This window comes from Daldinia loculata (genome assembly GCF_022478755.1).
Source record: "Daldinia loculata strain CBS 113971 unplaced genomic scaffold F4817scaffold_27, whole genome shotgun sequence".
Taxonomy (NCBI): Eukaryota; Fungi; Ascomycota; class Sordariomycetes; order Xylariales; family Hypoxylaceae; genus Daldinia; species Daldinia loculata.
The window spans coordinates 449,791-461,057 of NW_026054881.1; the positions used below are offsets into that span (position 1 = coordinate 449,791).

Sequence of the window (11,267 nt, forward strand, 5' to 3'; positions counted from 1 at the left end):
ATATGTATATAAATGTACCCCTTATTGAAGCAACGTTGCCCATATAAGCTACCAACGGGTTGCAGGAGTGAGCTGTCGATCATTTCAAGATACAGCAAGTCAGTATGTGAGAGCGGGAACCAAAGGAGAAAAAGGAAGTTGGATTACAAAGGCCAGGCACACGCGAGTGGCTGAGCCAATGAATCGACTGCGACCTGGATGATCCTTGGCGGCTTTAAGCTATTTACAGTTACTGTAATAAAAGACGGTGGTTTTTTTTAGTACATTGTCATCGGATCAACCATCACCTGCATACGTTTCGGTCTTATTTAGGAACATGTGAAGTTTTATGTTTATAACTTCAAAGAGTGTACGCGTTGAGTTTTCAGGGACCTTGAGTATGATGTGCAAATTGGAGGTACACATGGTCAAATACAAACAATGGGAGCCGATCTTTGCTTTGTTTATTCGATCAGGCGGTGATAATTGACAGCCACGAGGGTTTCTAGGTTGTTGCTTAATCTTCTATACAACGAAGAAGAGGACATAGTTTTGGTTGCACAGCTTAGAGGTAACTCGAGTTGAAAATTGTATTTGGTATAAGAAAAAAAGGTGTATGCGCCAAGAGGTGGGTTGAACAGAGGTTCTCCTGAACTGAACCTGGGGAAGATTAGAAAAACCCCGGTTGCTCTCGGGAATCGAATATTGGACGACACGTGCGCCAAGGAAATTAAAGGAGCAATATTCTTCAGAACGACCCAAGAGATCTTATCCTCGATTTACACATATCGCCTTGATGGATTAGGTAGGTACTTTCTAATATCCCCTAGTAAAGATTGACCCCACGAAAGGCACGTCTATGACCAGTCTATGAGAAGGTAAATGCAACTAAGAATGCTGGACTAAGTTTGATGGTTTATTTTATCGGATGCAACGATCCGAACTCTCACGGATCCCGCCGAGGGTTCCGAACGTTGAAGGGGGAAAAGCGATGATAGCTTCATAGAGAATAGTAGGTTAGATACCTTACCAGGTAGTGCCTAGACGTCTTATAATTGACATATTGTTCATAGCTATCTTCTAAGTTACTACTCGTAGCTATAACGGCTATGTCGGGCGATAAGACCATCGTCGATGACAAATTCAACACCATGGTATAAACCAGGGCTTTTTGCTGGCTAAGCTACGATAGCTTCCCCACATTCCCCAGACTGCCAGCGAAGCTTAGCTGTCTACCCCAAATGCCTAGAAGCCAACTAGGACTAGGGTCTTAGTTAAAGAAACTGGACTTGGAGATTCGGGAAAGTCTACGCCGAAGAGCTTGGTTGACAGAATATAATAAATACTAATATGAAAGAAGCACGGCATAGCTTCAGGATGGGTTATCAGAGCTCGTGGACATCTTTGGAGCTGACCTAGCATGGCATCCCTCCTGCTGCTTTCTCTGCTGTCGACGTTGGCCTTCGCAGCAATCGATAGGTGAGTTATCGCCAACACGTCCGAGTCAAACTGAAACTAACATGACCAAAGGCATGCCGTAGTCTCTCGATTCAATGTCGTTCGCTCAAAACTTCCAGAAGTGATAACCAACCAGACGACTCCTCTTCAGGTCGGAAATGGAGATTTCGCTTTCAATGTGGACAACACGGGCATGCAGACATTCATACCCTTCAACACGCTGTCAAGTTGGGGTTGGCACGATGACTCCTTACCGACAAACGGGTGCGTATAGAACACTACAGGATTTCCGCATTTATCAAACTAACCGGCTTCTTTCCAGCGAAAAACTCAGTGATTATCACGGCGTCGAAGTGTTGACACACGGAAGAAACATTTCATATGACCTTGAAGATCCTAATCTACCAGAAGTATCCAAGTGGCTCACCGCGAACCCCAATCGCATCAACCTAGGCCGCATCGGCCTTAAGTACAAGGGTAGTACTCTCGCGCAGTCGCTGATCACGGAGCCGCGACAAGAATTAGACGTATGGAACGGCGTTATTACGTCGACGTTTAAAGTTGATGGGAAAGACGTCAAGGTGGTGACCCAGGGAGATTTCGATTCCGATGCAGTCGTCTTCCAGATCGACTCGGAGCTCGTTTCAACCGGGGACTTACAAGTCGAGTTTGATTTTCCTTATCCTCCAAAGCACAATGTGTCAGGTTCGTCAGACTTCGAAATATTCATGGGCTCCTATGATTTTCCCTTGAATCACACGACGTCCATTGTGACGGCACCCAACGGACCTAAGAATGGCATTGCACACATATATCACGAGATGCAGGAGACGACTTATTACGTCAACCTCCGGTGGCCTTGCAGATCACCATTGTCGTTGACGCGGAACGAGCCCCAGGGCTCTGGCGCGGTGACGGCGCATCGGTACACGCTTTCACCAGCGGCTTCTTCCCGATATGAGCATCCGCCGGCTTCAATATCATTCACTGCCCATTTCTCTCTTGACCTTGAACTGCCTGCTTCGCCGTCGGTCATTCGGAGGCGTAACCCCACCGCCTGGAATCGGTACTGGAATGAAGGAGGCTTCGTCGATCTCACTGAGTCGTCTAACCCCAACGCTACCGAGCTTCAACGGCGTATTATCATGACGCAGTACTACATGAGGGTAAACAGCGCGGCTACCGGCCAAATCCCCCAGGAGAGTGGCCTCGTCTATAACGGGTGGTGGGGGAAATTCCACCTCGAGATGGTTGTTTGGCACTGTGCACACTGGGCCACATGGGGTAGACAACAGTACTTCGACAAGATATTGCCCGCGATGTATGAGACGTTGATGCCTACGTCAAAAGCGAGGACTCAGCGTATGGGCTGGGATGGCGCTCGATGGCCGAAGATGACGGAACTCGGAACCGGAGGCATCGCTCCGGGAGAGACCCGAGCGTATCTGATGTGGCAGCAACCCCATCCCATGTACTTGGCAAACCTTGCCTATCAGGCCAAGCCGACGCGACAGACATTAAAGGAATGGGACCGCGTTGTCACGGCGACTGCTGACTACATGGCGTCTTTTGCTTGGTATAATGAAACCGCCGGACACTACGATCTTGGGCCGCCATCAAAGGGTGTAACTGAGAACTCCTTCCCGCTTGAGACCCGTAATCTAGCTTATGAAATTGCCTATGTAAGTACCTACCTAAGATTGGAGACTCATCCCCCCCCCTTTAGTACGTGATCGCTGACTCTCGCTATCAAGTGGCGCTGGGGTTTAGATGCGGCAGCAGGCTGGAGGAGGAAGCTGGGCCAACCTGTTCCTAAGAAATGGAGCACCGTCGCAGATAACCTAGCTCCTCCGCCTCAGATCGACGGGATGTATATCCCCTGGGAGGGTTCGGGGCTGAACAGCTCGTGGTGGGAAGACCCGAAGCTCAGCAAAGACCCGCGTAGCGTTATCATGCTTCAGGGCATCCTTCCGGATACACCGGCGGTTAGTAGCATTCTACTAATATCCACCCCCCCTTCAGGATCCCGTCCGGTGAATGGAGTTGCTGACTCGAAGTTACAGGTCGATTCAGAAGTTGGCCTCAAGACCTCTAATAAAATGTGGGAGGTCTGGACCGACGAGAATATCCGAGGATGGGGACGGTCCGTTCTCGCCATCAACTCTGCGCGAGTAGGGAAGCCTGAGCGCGCCATCTACCATATGACGAACTATGGTTACTGGCCGTTCGACGACGTAGGAATGCCTACTCGATCTGGTCCTAGTAAGTTGTCTCCCCATTTATCAGAGATCCTAGTATTTGATTGTATATATGTCTAACTCTAATACAATTTAGACCCGTCACCACCGCCTTATTTCCCAGGAGGAGGTAGTTTCCTCTACGCGATCGGATATATGGTGGCAGGTTGGGAAGGCTCTGAAAGTGACGCCCCAGGGTTTCCCAAGGATGGAACTTGGGTTGTTAAGCACGAGGGCTTGCTCAAAGCTCTTTAAGTGTAACTCTGTAGCACTAGGTTATAATCAGATAGCTAAGTACCTCTATAGATGTAGTAACTATAGTTAATCGTAATTAGTTTTGCGAAAGTGTCAGCGATTGATACCCCTGTAGTAGTGAGATCGCGATAATTGTTTGCCACGCATCCCATTAAGACAAGCAGCGAGACCAGATTTGATAGCTTTTTAGTAATTTGAATCTGTTGATTGGAGTCTCATTTACGTCCTGATCCGTTCATGCTGGTTGCGGCGCCGTATCCCTCGAGTAATTGGCTGCATGACGTAGAATGGAGGGAAAGGGGTATAATGGTGACATCACGACCTCAGCCTATACCAATTCTTTACTCTTACTTACCTAGATTAACTCTATTTATAAGAATTTACTTACATCTAGTTACATTTTTAAGTTCGCACCAATACCCGAATCTCGTATTCTCACCGTAATAAGCAAAATGTCCAAGGAAGGCGGTGATCTCAACCAGATGGCCAAGGATGGCAATAGCAGTAAGTAAACCTTCATATGTTAGCTTGAAGCGCCGTATTTCTTCTATTCCGTCCCTTCGATTACCCTAGCCGTGTAACTAACAAGGCGAACCACAGTTCCTGGAGATGCTGGAAAACAGAACATAATCCCATCAGTGCCCAACCCAGGCCAAAAATCACAAGATGCTTCCGGCGGAATCGGCGGGGCTTCACTACACAGCGCGGCTGATAACCCTATCGGCGTAAGCAAGAACGCGGACGACGATGCGGTTACGGCGAGCGGACACGCAGTACCCCAGTCGACGGCCGCCAAGCCCAGCGGTAGCGGTGGCAAGGAACGGGAACCTGAGAGGTTTCAGTAGATCACGATTGGAGTGTTACTCAAGTGTTTCATCGCATAGTTACCTACATGAGATGAAAACGGCATCCTGGATATATTTTAATAAATATAAATGAAAGTTTAATTGCGCTCTGTGCGAGGTGTAGATATGATATTTTCATATACAAGGCACACCGGGTATCTCGATCTCGAACGATACCGGCGTATTATAATGTGATTCCAAATAAAATAGTTCCCCAAACGCCCCAGCTATGCGAAGCGGATATAATAGTAGTAAGAGACTCAGAGTGTCTGTCCCACTCTAGCCCCCCTTTTGAAGATGATCCCATATATTTCAGTTAATTATATTACCCCCCGTAATTCCCCCATATTTCACGACCAGCCCAGGAAGTTGAGGAGGTTGTTTCGCGGGTCCCCGTTGGCCTCGACCTGCAGGGCGGCTTTTCGCGCTTTCTCGACTTCGGGCGTGTTCTGCTGGGAGAAGATGCGGTCCATGGCGCCGGATTCGCGGTGTAGCTGCGAGCGGACGTAGGAACCCACGGTGTAAGCTGTTTTTTGCTAATGTTAGTAAATGAGAACGAATGAAACATATTAAGTGCTGTGTTAAGTAGAGTGAGACTGACCAACTCCGATTACTACGAGGCTTGGTAGTATTCTATGCTGGGTGTTAGCGTATATCCACAGCGATTCTAGACCAAAGCCAGGGGTATATATTGGGGCATCCTTACCTTGATGATACAGGACCGAGCTTGGGTGCTGTGGGTGGGACAGCTCTGGCGGCTGCGTGCATATGCGGGCGGAGACCTTGAGGGTGTGCGATGGCCATGGTTTTGATTGGGTGGATAGGGGCTTTGTGGTGAAGTGGTGTCCTTAGTAGCGAGTAATGAAGGTACATGCAGATGCAGTACTTGTAACTCGGAGTGAAGTTATGTGGATGTAATATAAGCTTGATTGTGTTGCAGGCTGTGATGAAACATGGTGAAAGACGGACAGACTTAACGGTGACATTATAAGCTTCTTGATTTCTTCTATCGTCATTTTCGTTTCTTCCGTCTTCTCGTCATGTAAGTCTAAGAGATGCTAGACGTGGGGTGATTCTGCGTGGTCGATCACGATACGATGGGGTGATGTGGTATCAACGGTCTTCACCGAAGCGCTGACGCCTGGCCGGATTCAGTAACGCTCGATCCGCCCAGCGCCAACGCCGCACGGAATGGACAGACCAAAGCGAAAATCGAGTTGAATAAAATCATCCCCATATCCCCATCAGGGCAGTTATGACACTATTGGATTCGCTCTGCCGGTTCATTATCGCTACCAGCCACACTTCCTTCGCGCTATCATCGCCGAAGGCCTATTTCATCTGTTCATCTGAAGGCTTCGGCCGGGAACCGATAATGAGACGGACCGCAGATTGAGAGACTATCAGCTGGCTAAGTCATCCTTCTACCCGTTTTCATATTTCACGTGAATAAGGAGGTCATCTCCGAGTAGCCTTATTATCAAAGGTAATCTTTAGTTAAAAGATCTTGAACCAATCACATCGTAAATAAATGTAATCTTTATGGAGTAGGCAAGCAAGCTATTGGGGAGACTTCATTTTGCATTGGGTAATTATTCTTCCCGGTCGTCTTCCGTGGTACGAGGGAAAGGGAGAGAAGCCCATATCATATGCTAATACTACATAGTGACCCATGTTGGCGGTATTACCGGCAGCGTGGGTACGGGTCAAGCTAAGCGTTCGCAGAGTGGCCTCTTACCACACCCTTGAGTTATAGCATCAAGACGATATTAGACGGGGTCGAACGTTGCTGCTGATACATATTTTAGCTCATGTTTAAACACCTCAACGAATTTTCTAGAGGTAAGACGAAAATACCATCATACAAAGTGAAGATTCGAGTGAAAGGGGGATGTATGAAAATATGAGACCTACACGCAATCACAGAACAACCAGTGACAGCTCGTTTACCTGCTGCACACTCCCGTATTAAGAACCCTTAATAAGTAGGTATTGGGACATTCGAATAGATTAAACTGCATGTTGGAATTAAGAAATCGGACTGCAAAGTATTGAAATCAAAAGAAAGGAGTAATATGCGCCAAGTGGAATCCTCCTCCCTTCATCTCCCTCTCCCCCCCTCTCTTTCTCTCTCTTCGACTTATTACCATCTATCAGTCATGATTCATCCATAGTTAACGCAAACTTAAGCCAACAGTTTCTTAACCCCCAATCACCATACTCTCATTCGAAGGCGAGATATCTCATCCCTTAGAGATAAATATCTAAGCGTATAGCTCTGGATACTCGGCCTTGATCATATCGGCGCCCTATAATCACCCAATTAGCTACAAGCTCAAAGAAGAGCCTCGCTCGGGAATACATACCTTCTCGGCAATCGCATAGACCGAGTTCTGGATACGGCAGTCTGGGATCACGGGGATCACAGACGCATCGATGACCCTCAGATTCCCAACACCAAACACCTTGAGTTTACCATCGACGACGCCCTCCGCGATGCTAGGCGCCATGCGTGTGCTTCCGCAGGGGTGGAAGCCCGTCTGCGAGCGCTCGAGGATCATCTTGTCCATCGCCGCGTCCGAGGTCCGCGGCATCGGCCACGGGTAGTCCTCGCGGATCATGTCGCGCATGCCCTCGCCGTTCATCAGCACGTCGTCTACCCAGCGGACGCCCTCGCGCATCGCCAGGATATCCAGGTCTTCGGCGAAGAAGTTCAGGTTGATCTTGGGTTGCACCAGCGGGTCTGCGCTGTTGAGCTCTACTGTGCCTGAACGGCTCTGGGGGCGTAGCAAGTCCACGATGACTGTCATGTAGTCTCCTTTAGGCGGAGTCGGGATGTGCCACTGGAAGGCGTCGCTGAACATGGGGACGAAGTCGATTTCGAAATGCGGTTGACCCGTAGGACCGAAGGGGTCGAGACCTCCGTTGGCTTCTTTGGCGGCTACGTACTCGGGGTATTTCATCAAGCGCTCGTCGATACGCGGGAGACCGACTAGTTCGAGAAGACCGGAAGTGTAGGGACCTTGGTTCCTCCATCGGTAAGAACTGACAGCCGCATCGTGCTCGAGACCGGCCCTGAGGAGGTGCTGGTCAAATCCGTTGCCGTCCTCGATACGGAAGACGTGCGGGAGGATAGGGTGGTCTAGTAGGTTCTGGCCGACATGTGGTGAATCGACGATTGTCTCAATGTTGAACTTAGCCAGCTCAGCCTTCGGGCCAATTCCGCTGAGCATAAGCAGCTTCGGGCTCTCAAACACACCGGATGAGACGATGGTTTCGTACTTGGCCTTGAAGCTGTGCGTCTCGCCTGAGGGTAGAATTACCTCGACGCCAACACATTTCTTCGTAGCGGCGTCGATGAGCAGGCGCTTGGAATTGGTGCCGGAAAGTACAGTGACATTCGTCTTACCCTCAAGGTAAAGCCAACTCGAGGAACGCTTACCGTTATAAATACTGTTAGTGCATTTCCAGAGACCGCGCATAGTACCGTTGTGGACGTCGTCTGTCAGCTCTCCGCCTTTGCTAGTCCATGCCTTAGTCAGGGCATCTCGGAAGCCCTTTATCTCAGGAACCAGATCCGAATGCGAGACGGGGATGGGGCCGTTGGTACCGATGTACTTCAGCTCCTCACTAAACAGGGCCCTGTCGTCATGGTAGGTCGCCGGCTTATAAAGGTACTTCCGGACATTGTCCCACTTCCACTCGTCTCCGCCGTAAGGAGCCCAGTCGTCGAAAGTTCCAGCCGAGCCGGGGATCCAAGTGTAATAGTTGAGACAGCTAGAACCACCAAGGGTCTTGCCGCGTGTGTTGGGCTTCTCGACACGTGTATAGTCGGGACGATCAATCATGGTTGTCTTGTAAGCCCAGTCATACTTGCTATCGCGCAGCTCGAAAGCCCGAGCCGGGGTCGTAATGGCGTCGATGTCTTTCGGGTTGCTAATACCGGCCTCGATGACCAGGACGCGGACGTTGGGAGATTCAGCTAGACGGCCGGCGACGGCGCAACCGGCAGTACCTCCTATAGATGGTGTCAGTTGAGGATTCATGTCCCCTTTTCATTACATTAAACTCACCTCCGACGACGATGAAATCGAATTGTTCGATGGACTGAAATTGATTACTCATGTTGTAAGTGTTACTGATACTGATATTCGGTTTAGGTTCGGATATCAAGGGCGGTTGTTCAAGTTTCTCAAAGCGAGAACAAGTCTTTAATACTCTTTAACTAGATGATGCTTAAAGGCTGATGAAAAGGCTATGATGCTCTTATTGGTATCTTTGCTTAGTTGACTGATGATGCTGGTGAGGACAAATCTCTTCCATGATGGTCTCCATCTCAACCTCTTTATAGCCCGAAGACGATGCGGGACTTTCACCCTTCTCCATATTGGCGTAGTATACCTCCTAGTACAATGCATAGCGTGGATGGCTATGTACAATGAGTAAGCGTCAATTGATGGACGTCTAGTAGAGGGTTTCCGAAGCGCCAAAATGCGTTGTATTACTTAGAACCGGTATACTACCGGATTGCTGACGCCAACGTCTATCCACGAAAGCGAGGAAGAAACCGATCAGGTTCCTAATGGGATTTCCCAATTCGGTAGTATACTGGAAGGATTCTGTGAATGCGAGCCGCGCCGAAATGTGAGTCTGGGTGTAATACCAGCAATCCGAGCGAGTTAACCCCGTAGACCCAGATGCCGAGCTAAGTGCGGCGTCTTTGGTTGCGGTCTTACAGCGCGGCTCGGTGAAAACCCGGAGATCTGGATATATTCAGCGACGTCACTGGGGATTTTGAAACTTGATGTAGAGAAATGATCACAAGAGAAAATTTTATCTAAAACTTGTAAGAGCGTAAGTCAAGAATCTCGATGGAAGGGAATTATGACACTTGGTGTTCGTGCCTGTTAAATATAGCTTTATGATGTATTCTCTTGGCCTATGAATTCTCAAGTCTAACTGTTAACTCAAGAATTGAAAAACCTGAAAGGCGAATCTGTACAACCACTCCTTAACTAGAGCATTCTTGAAATTCAAGTTTCCTATTGTTCGAAGTATGAAAATGGAAAATCTAGTCGAAAATATGAAGTTTCAATTCTATCTTTTAGGGCAAGCCTTGGTGGAAAACTCTTATTTCTAGATACCGCGATTTTCTTGCATCCAAGACTTCGAGATCTACATACGGTTTCGATTCCATTAAACAAGTTCAAACTAATAGAGTCTACCTACCTACCAACGATGTCCATTACAACTTGAATCGCTATACTGCCACCAACGTACGGTCATCCGTCGGCCTTAAAATTCCATACCATATTATCAAAGTTATTATCAACCTTCCTATCCTCCTTTCGGTAATTTTTTTTGAGCTACTCAAAATATCACACTGGGGACTAGACTCGGAGTTTCTACAGCATGCTACAAGCGCTCTCTTCAGATATCATGCCGAGCATTCTTGCTCATGTGACGAATCTTTTCACCGTACTACCTAATGATTAGTTTTGTGACTTAGGAAAAGGTTGCTGAATTAAACTCACCCGATAGAAGATGAAAGGAATAGGAATGAAGCAGATAGCAATGCCGCCAAGGAGTGAATTACCGGGACCAATACCGAGTTGGCGAAAGAGCTCTCGTGCCTAGGCGCATATACGTGTTAGACTTGGAGCAAGAGTGAACTCCAGTGTAAAACTTACGAAAAGAGGAAATGAAGCTCCAAACGAGGCTCGGAAGAGTGCGTTCCCTGCAAATATCGACGCGACGTATGCAGGGTATGAGATCCCTAGGTAGTTGAACACGGTATTGAAGAGCGTGACCACACCGACGGTGAACAAACTAGAGCCTATAATAGGCAAGATCCAGTGTACGCTTTCCCGCGCCGTCCATCCATACCAGAAGAGGCAGATCGGGAGAGAAATAGTACCGACGAATGTTGGCGGGAGCACCATTTCCGGCTTAAAGGACGGCTTGGTGAATCTCGGGATTACACCGTGTTTAATCCATAGCAAGAATAGAGGCACTGTAATAAAGGCTGTAAGGGGCTTGGAATATAATCAGGATTACTAATAATTTTCTAAGGTTTTAAGGTCTTTAATTTTCCCTTTCTTTCCAAAAAAAGATTTTAACTTATTTATAAATAATTTAAAATATATATTTTTTAATTTAGCTAAATCTTTATTAATATATTAACTTTATTTATATATAATTATATAATTTTATAATATTTTTTATTTAATAAATTTTAAAATAATTATTTTATATTTTTTATTAGTTATTTTTTTTAATTAATAATTTTTTGGCATTATTATTTATATAATATTATTTCTTTTTTTTTTAAACTTATTTTTAAGCTAAAATTTTAAATAAAAAATATAACTTTTTTTAATAAAACTTAAAAATTTACCAACTTTTTTAAATTTTATTAATAAAATATTAAAACTATTTATTTAATACTTTTATTATTAAAATAATTAAAAAGTTTTTACGTTTAATATTTTTT

The 11,267-nt window shown here is 46.8% G+C and overlaps 5 protein-coding genes across 5 annotated transcripts; 2 read left to right on the forward strand and 3 right to left on the reverse strand.

The window, feature by feature from the left end:
• Positions 1-1,399: 1,399 nt before the first annotated feature.
• Positions 1,400-3,929, forward strand: F4817DRAFT_316391 (Six-hairpin glycosidase-like protein; the record flags this gene model as incomplete). The annotated part of the gene is made up of 6 exons (XM_049300671.1): positions 1,400-1,458; positions 1,510-1,701; positions 1,760-3,119; positions 3,192-3,422; positions 3,501-3,699; positions 3,772-3,929. 6 exons carry the CDS (start codon positions 1,400-1,402, stop codon positions 3,927-3,929), a joined length of 2,199 nt encoding a protein of 732 aa, XP_049158720.1.
• A 354-nt stretch (positions 3,930-4,283) lies between these two features.
• On the forward strand, positions 4,284-4,848 carry F4817DRAFT_339017 (uncharacterized protein). The gene is made up of 2 exons (XM_049303494.1): positions 4,284-4,433; positions 4,530-4,848. The coding sequence occupies exons 1-2, from the start codon at positions 4,382-4,384 to the stop codon at positions 4,772-4,774; spliced, it is 297 nt and encodes a 98-aa protein (XP_049158721.1). The 5' UTR covers positions 4,284-4,381; the 3' UTR covers positions 4,775-4,848.
• A 276-nt stretch (positions 4,849-5,124) lies between these two features.
• On the reverse strand, positions 5,125-5,578 carry F4817DRAFT_316393 (uncharacterized protein; the record flags this gene model as incomplete). The annotated part of the gene is made up of 3 exons (XM_049300672.1): positions 5,125-5,300; positions 5,376-5,407; positions 5,481-5,578. 3 exons carry the CDS (start codon positions 5,576-5,578, stop codon positions 5,125-5,127), a joined length of 306 nt encoding a protein of 101 aa, XP_049158722.1.
• Positions 5,579-6,794: 1,216 nt separating this feature from the next.
• F4817DRAFT_339023 (putative GMC oxidoreductase) lies at positions 6,795-9,371 on the reverse strand. The gene has a single exon (XM_049303495.1). It carries the CDS (start codon positions 8,818-8,820, stop codon positions 7,102-7,104), a length of 1,719 nt encoding a protein of 572 aa, XP_049158723.1. The 5' UTR covers positions 8,821-9,371; the 3' UTR covers positions 6,795-7,101.
• A 746-nt stretch (positions 9,372-10,117) lies between these two features.
• On the reverse strand, positions 10,118-10,798 carry F4817DRAFT_121015 (uncharacterized protein). Its single transcript, XM_049297630.1, has 3 exons — positions 10,465-10,798; positions 10,309-10,407; positions 10,118-10,255 (listed from the first exon to the last, which is right to left on the reverse strand). The coding sequence occupies exons 1-3, from the start codon at positions 10,714-10,716 to the stop codon at positions 10,205-10,207; spliced, it is 402 nt and encodes a 133-aa protein (XP_049158724.1). The 5' UTR covers positions 10,717-10,798; the 3' UTR covers positions 10,118-10,204.
• Between the last annotated feature and the right edge of the window lie 469 nt (positions 10,799-11,267).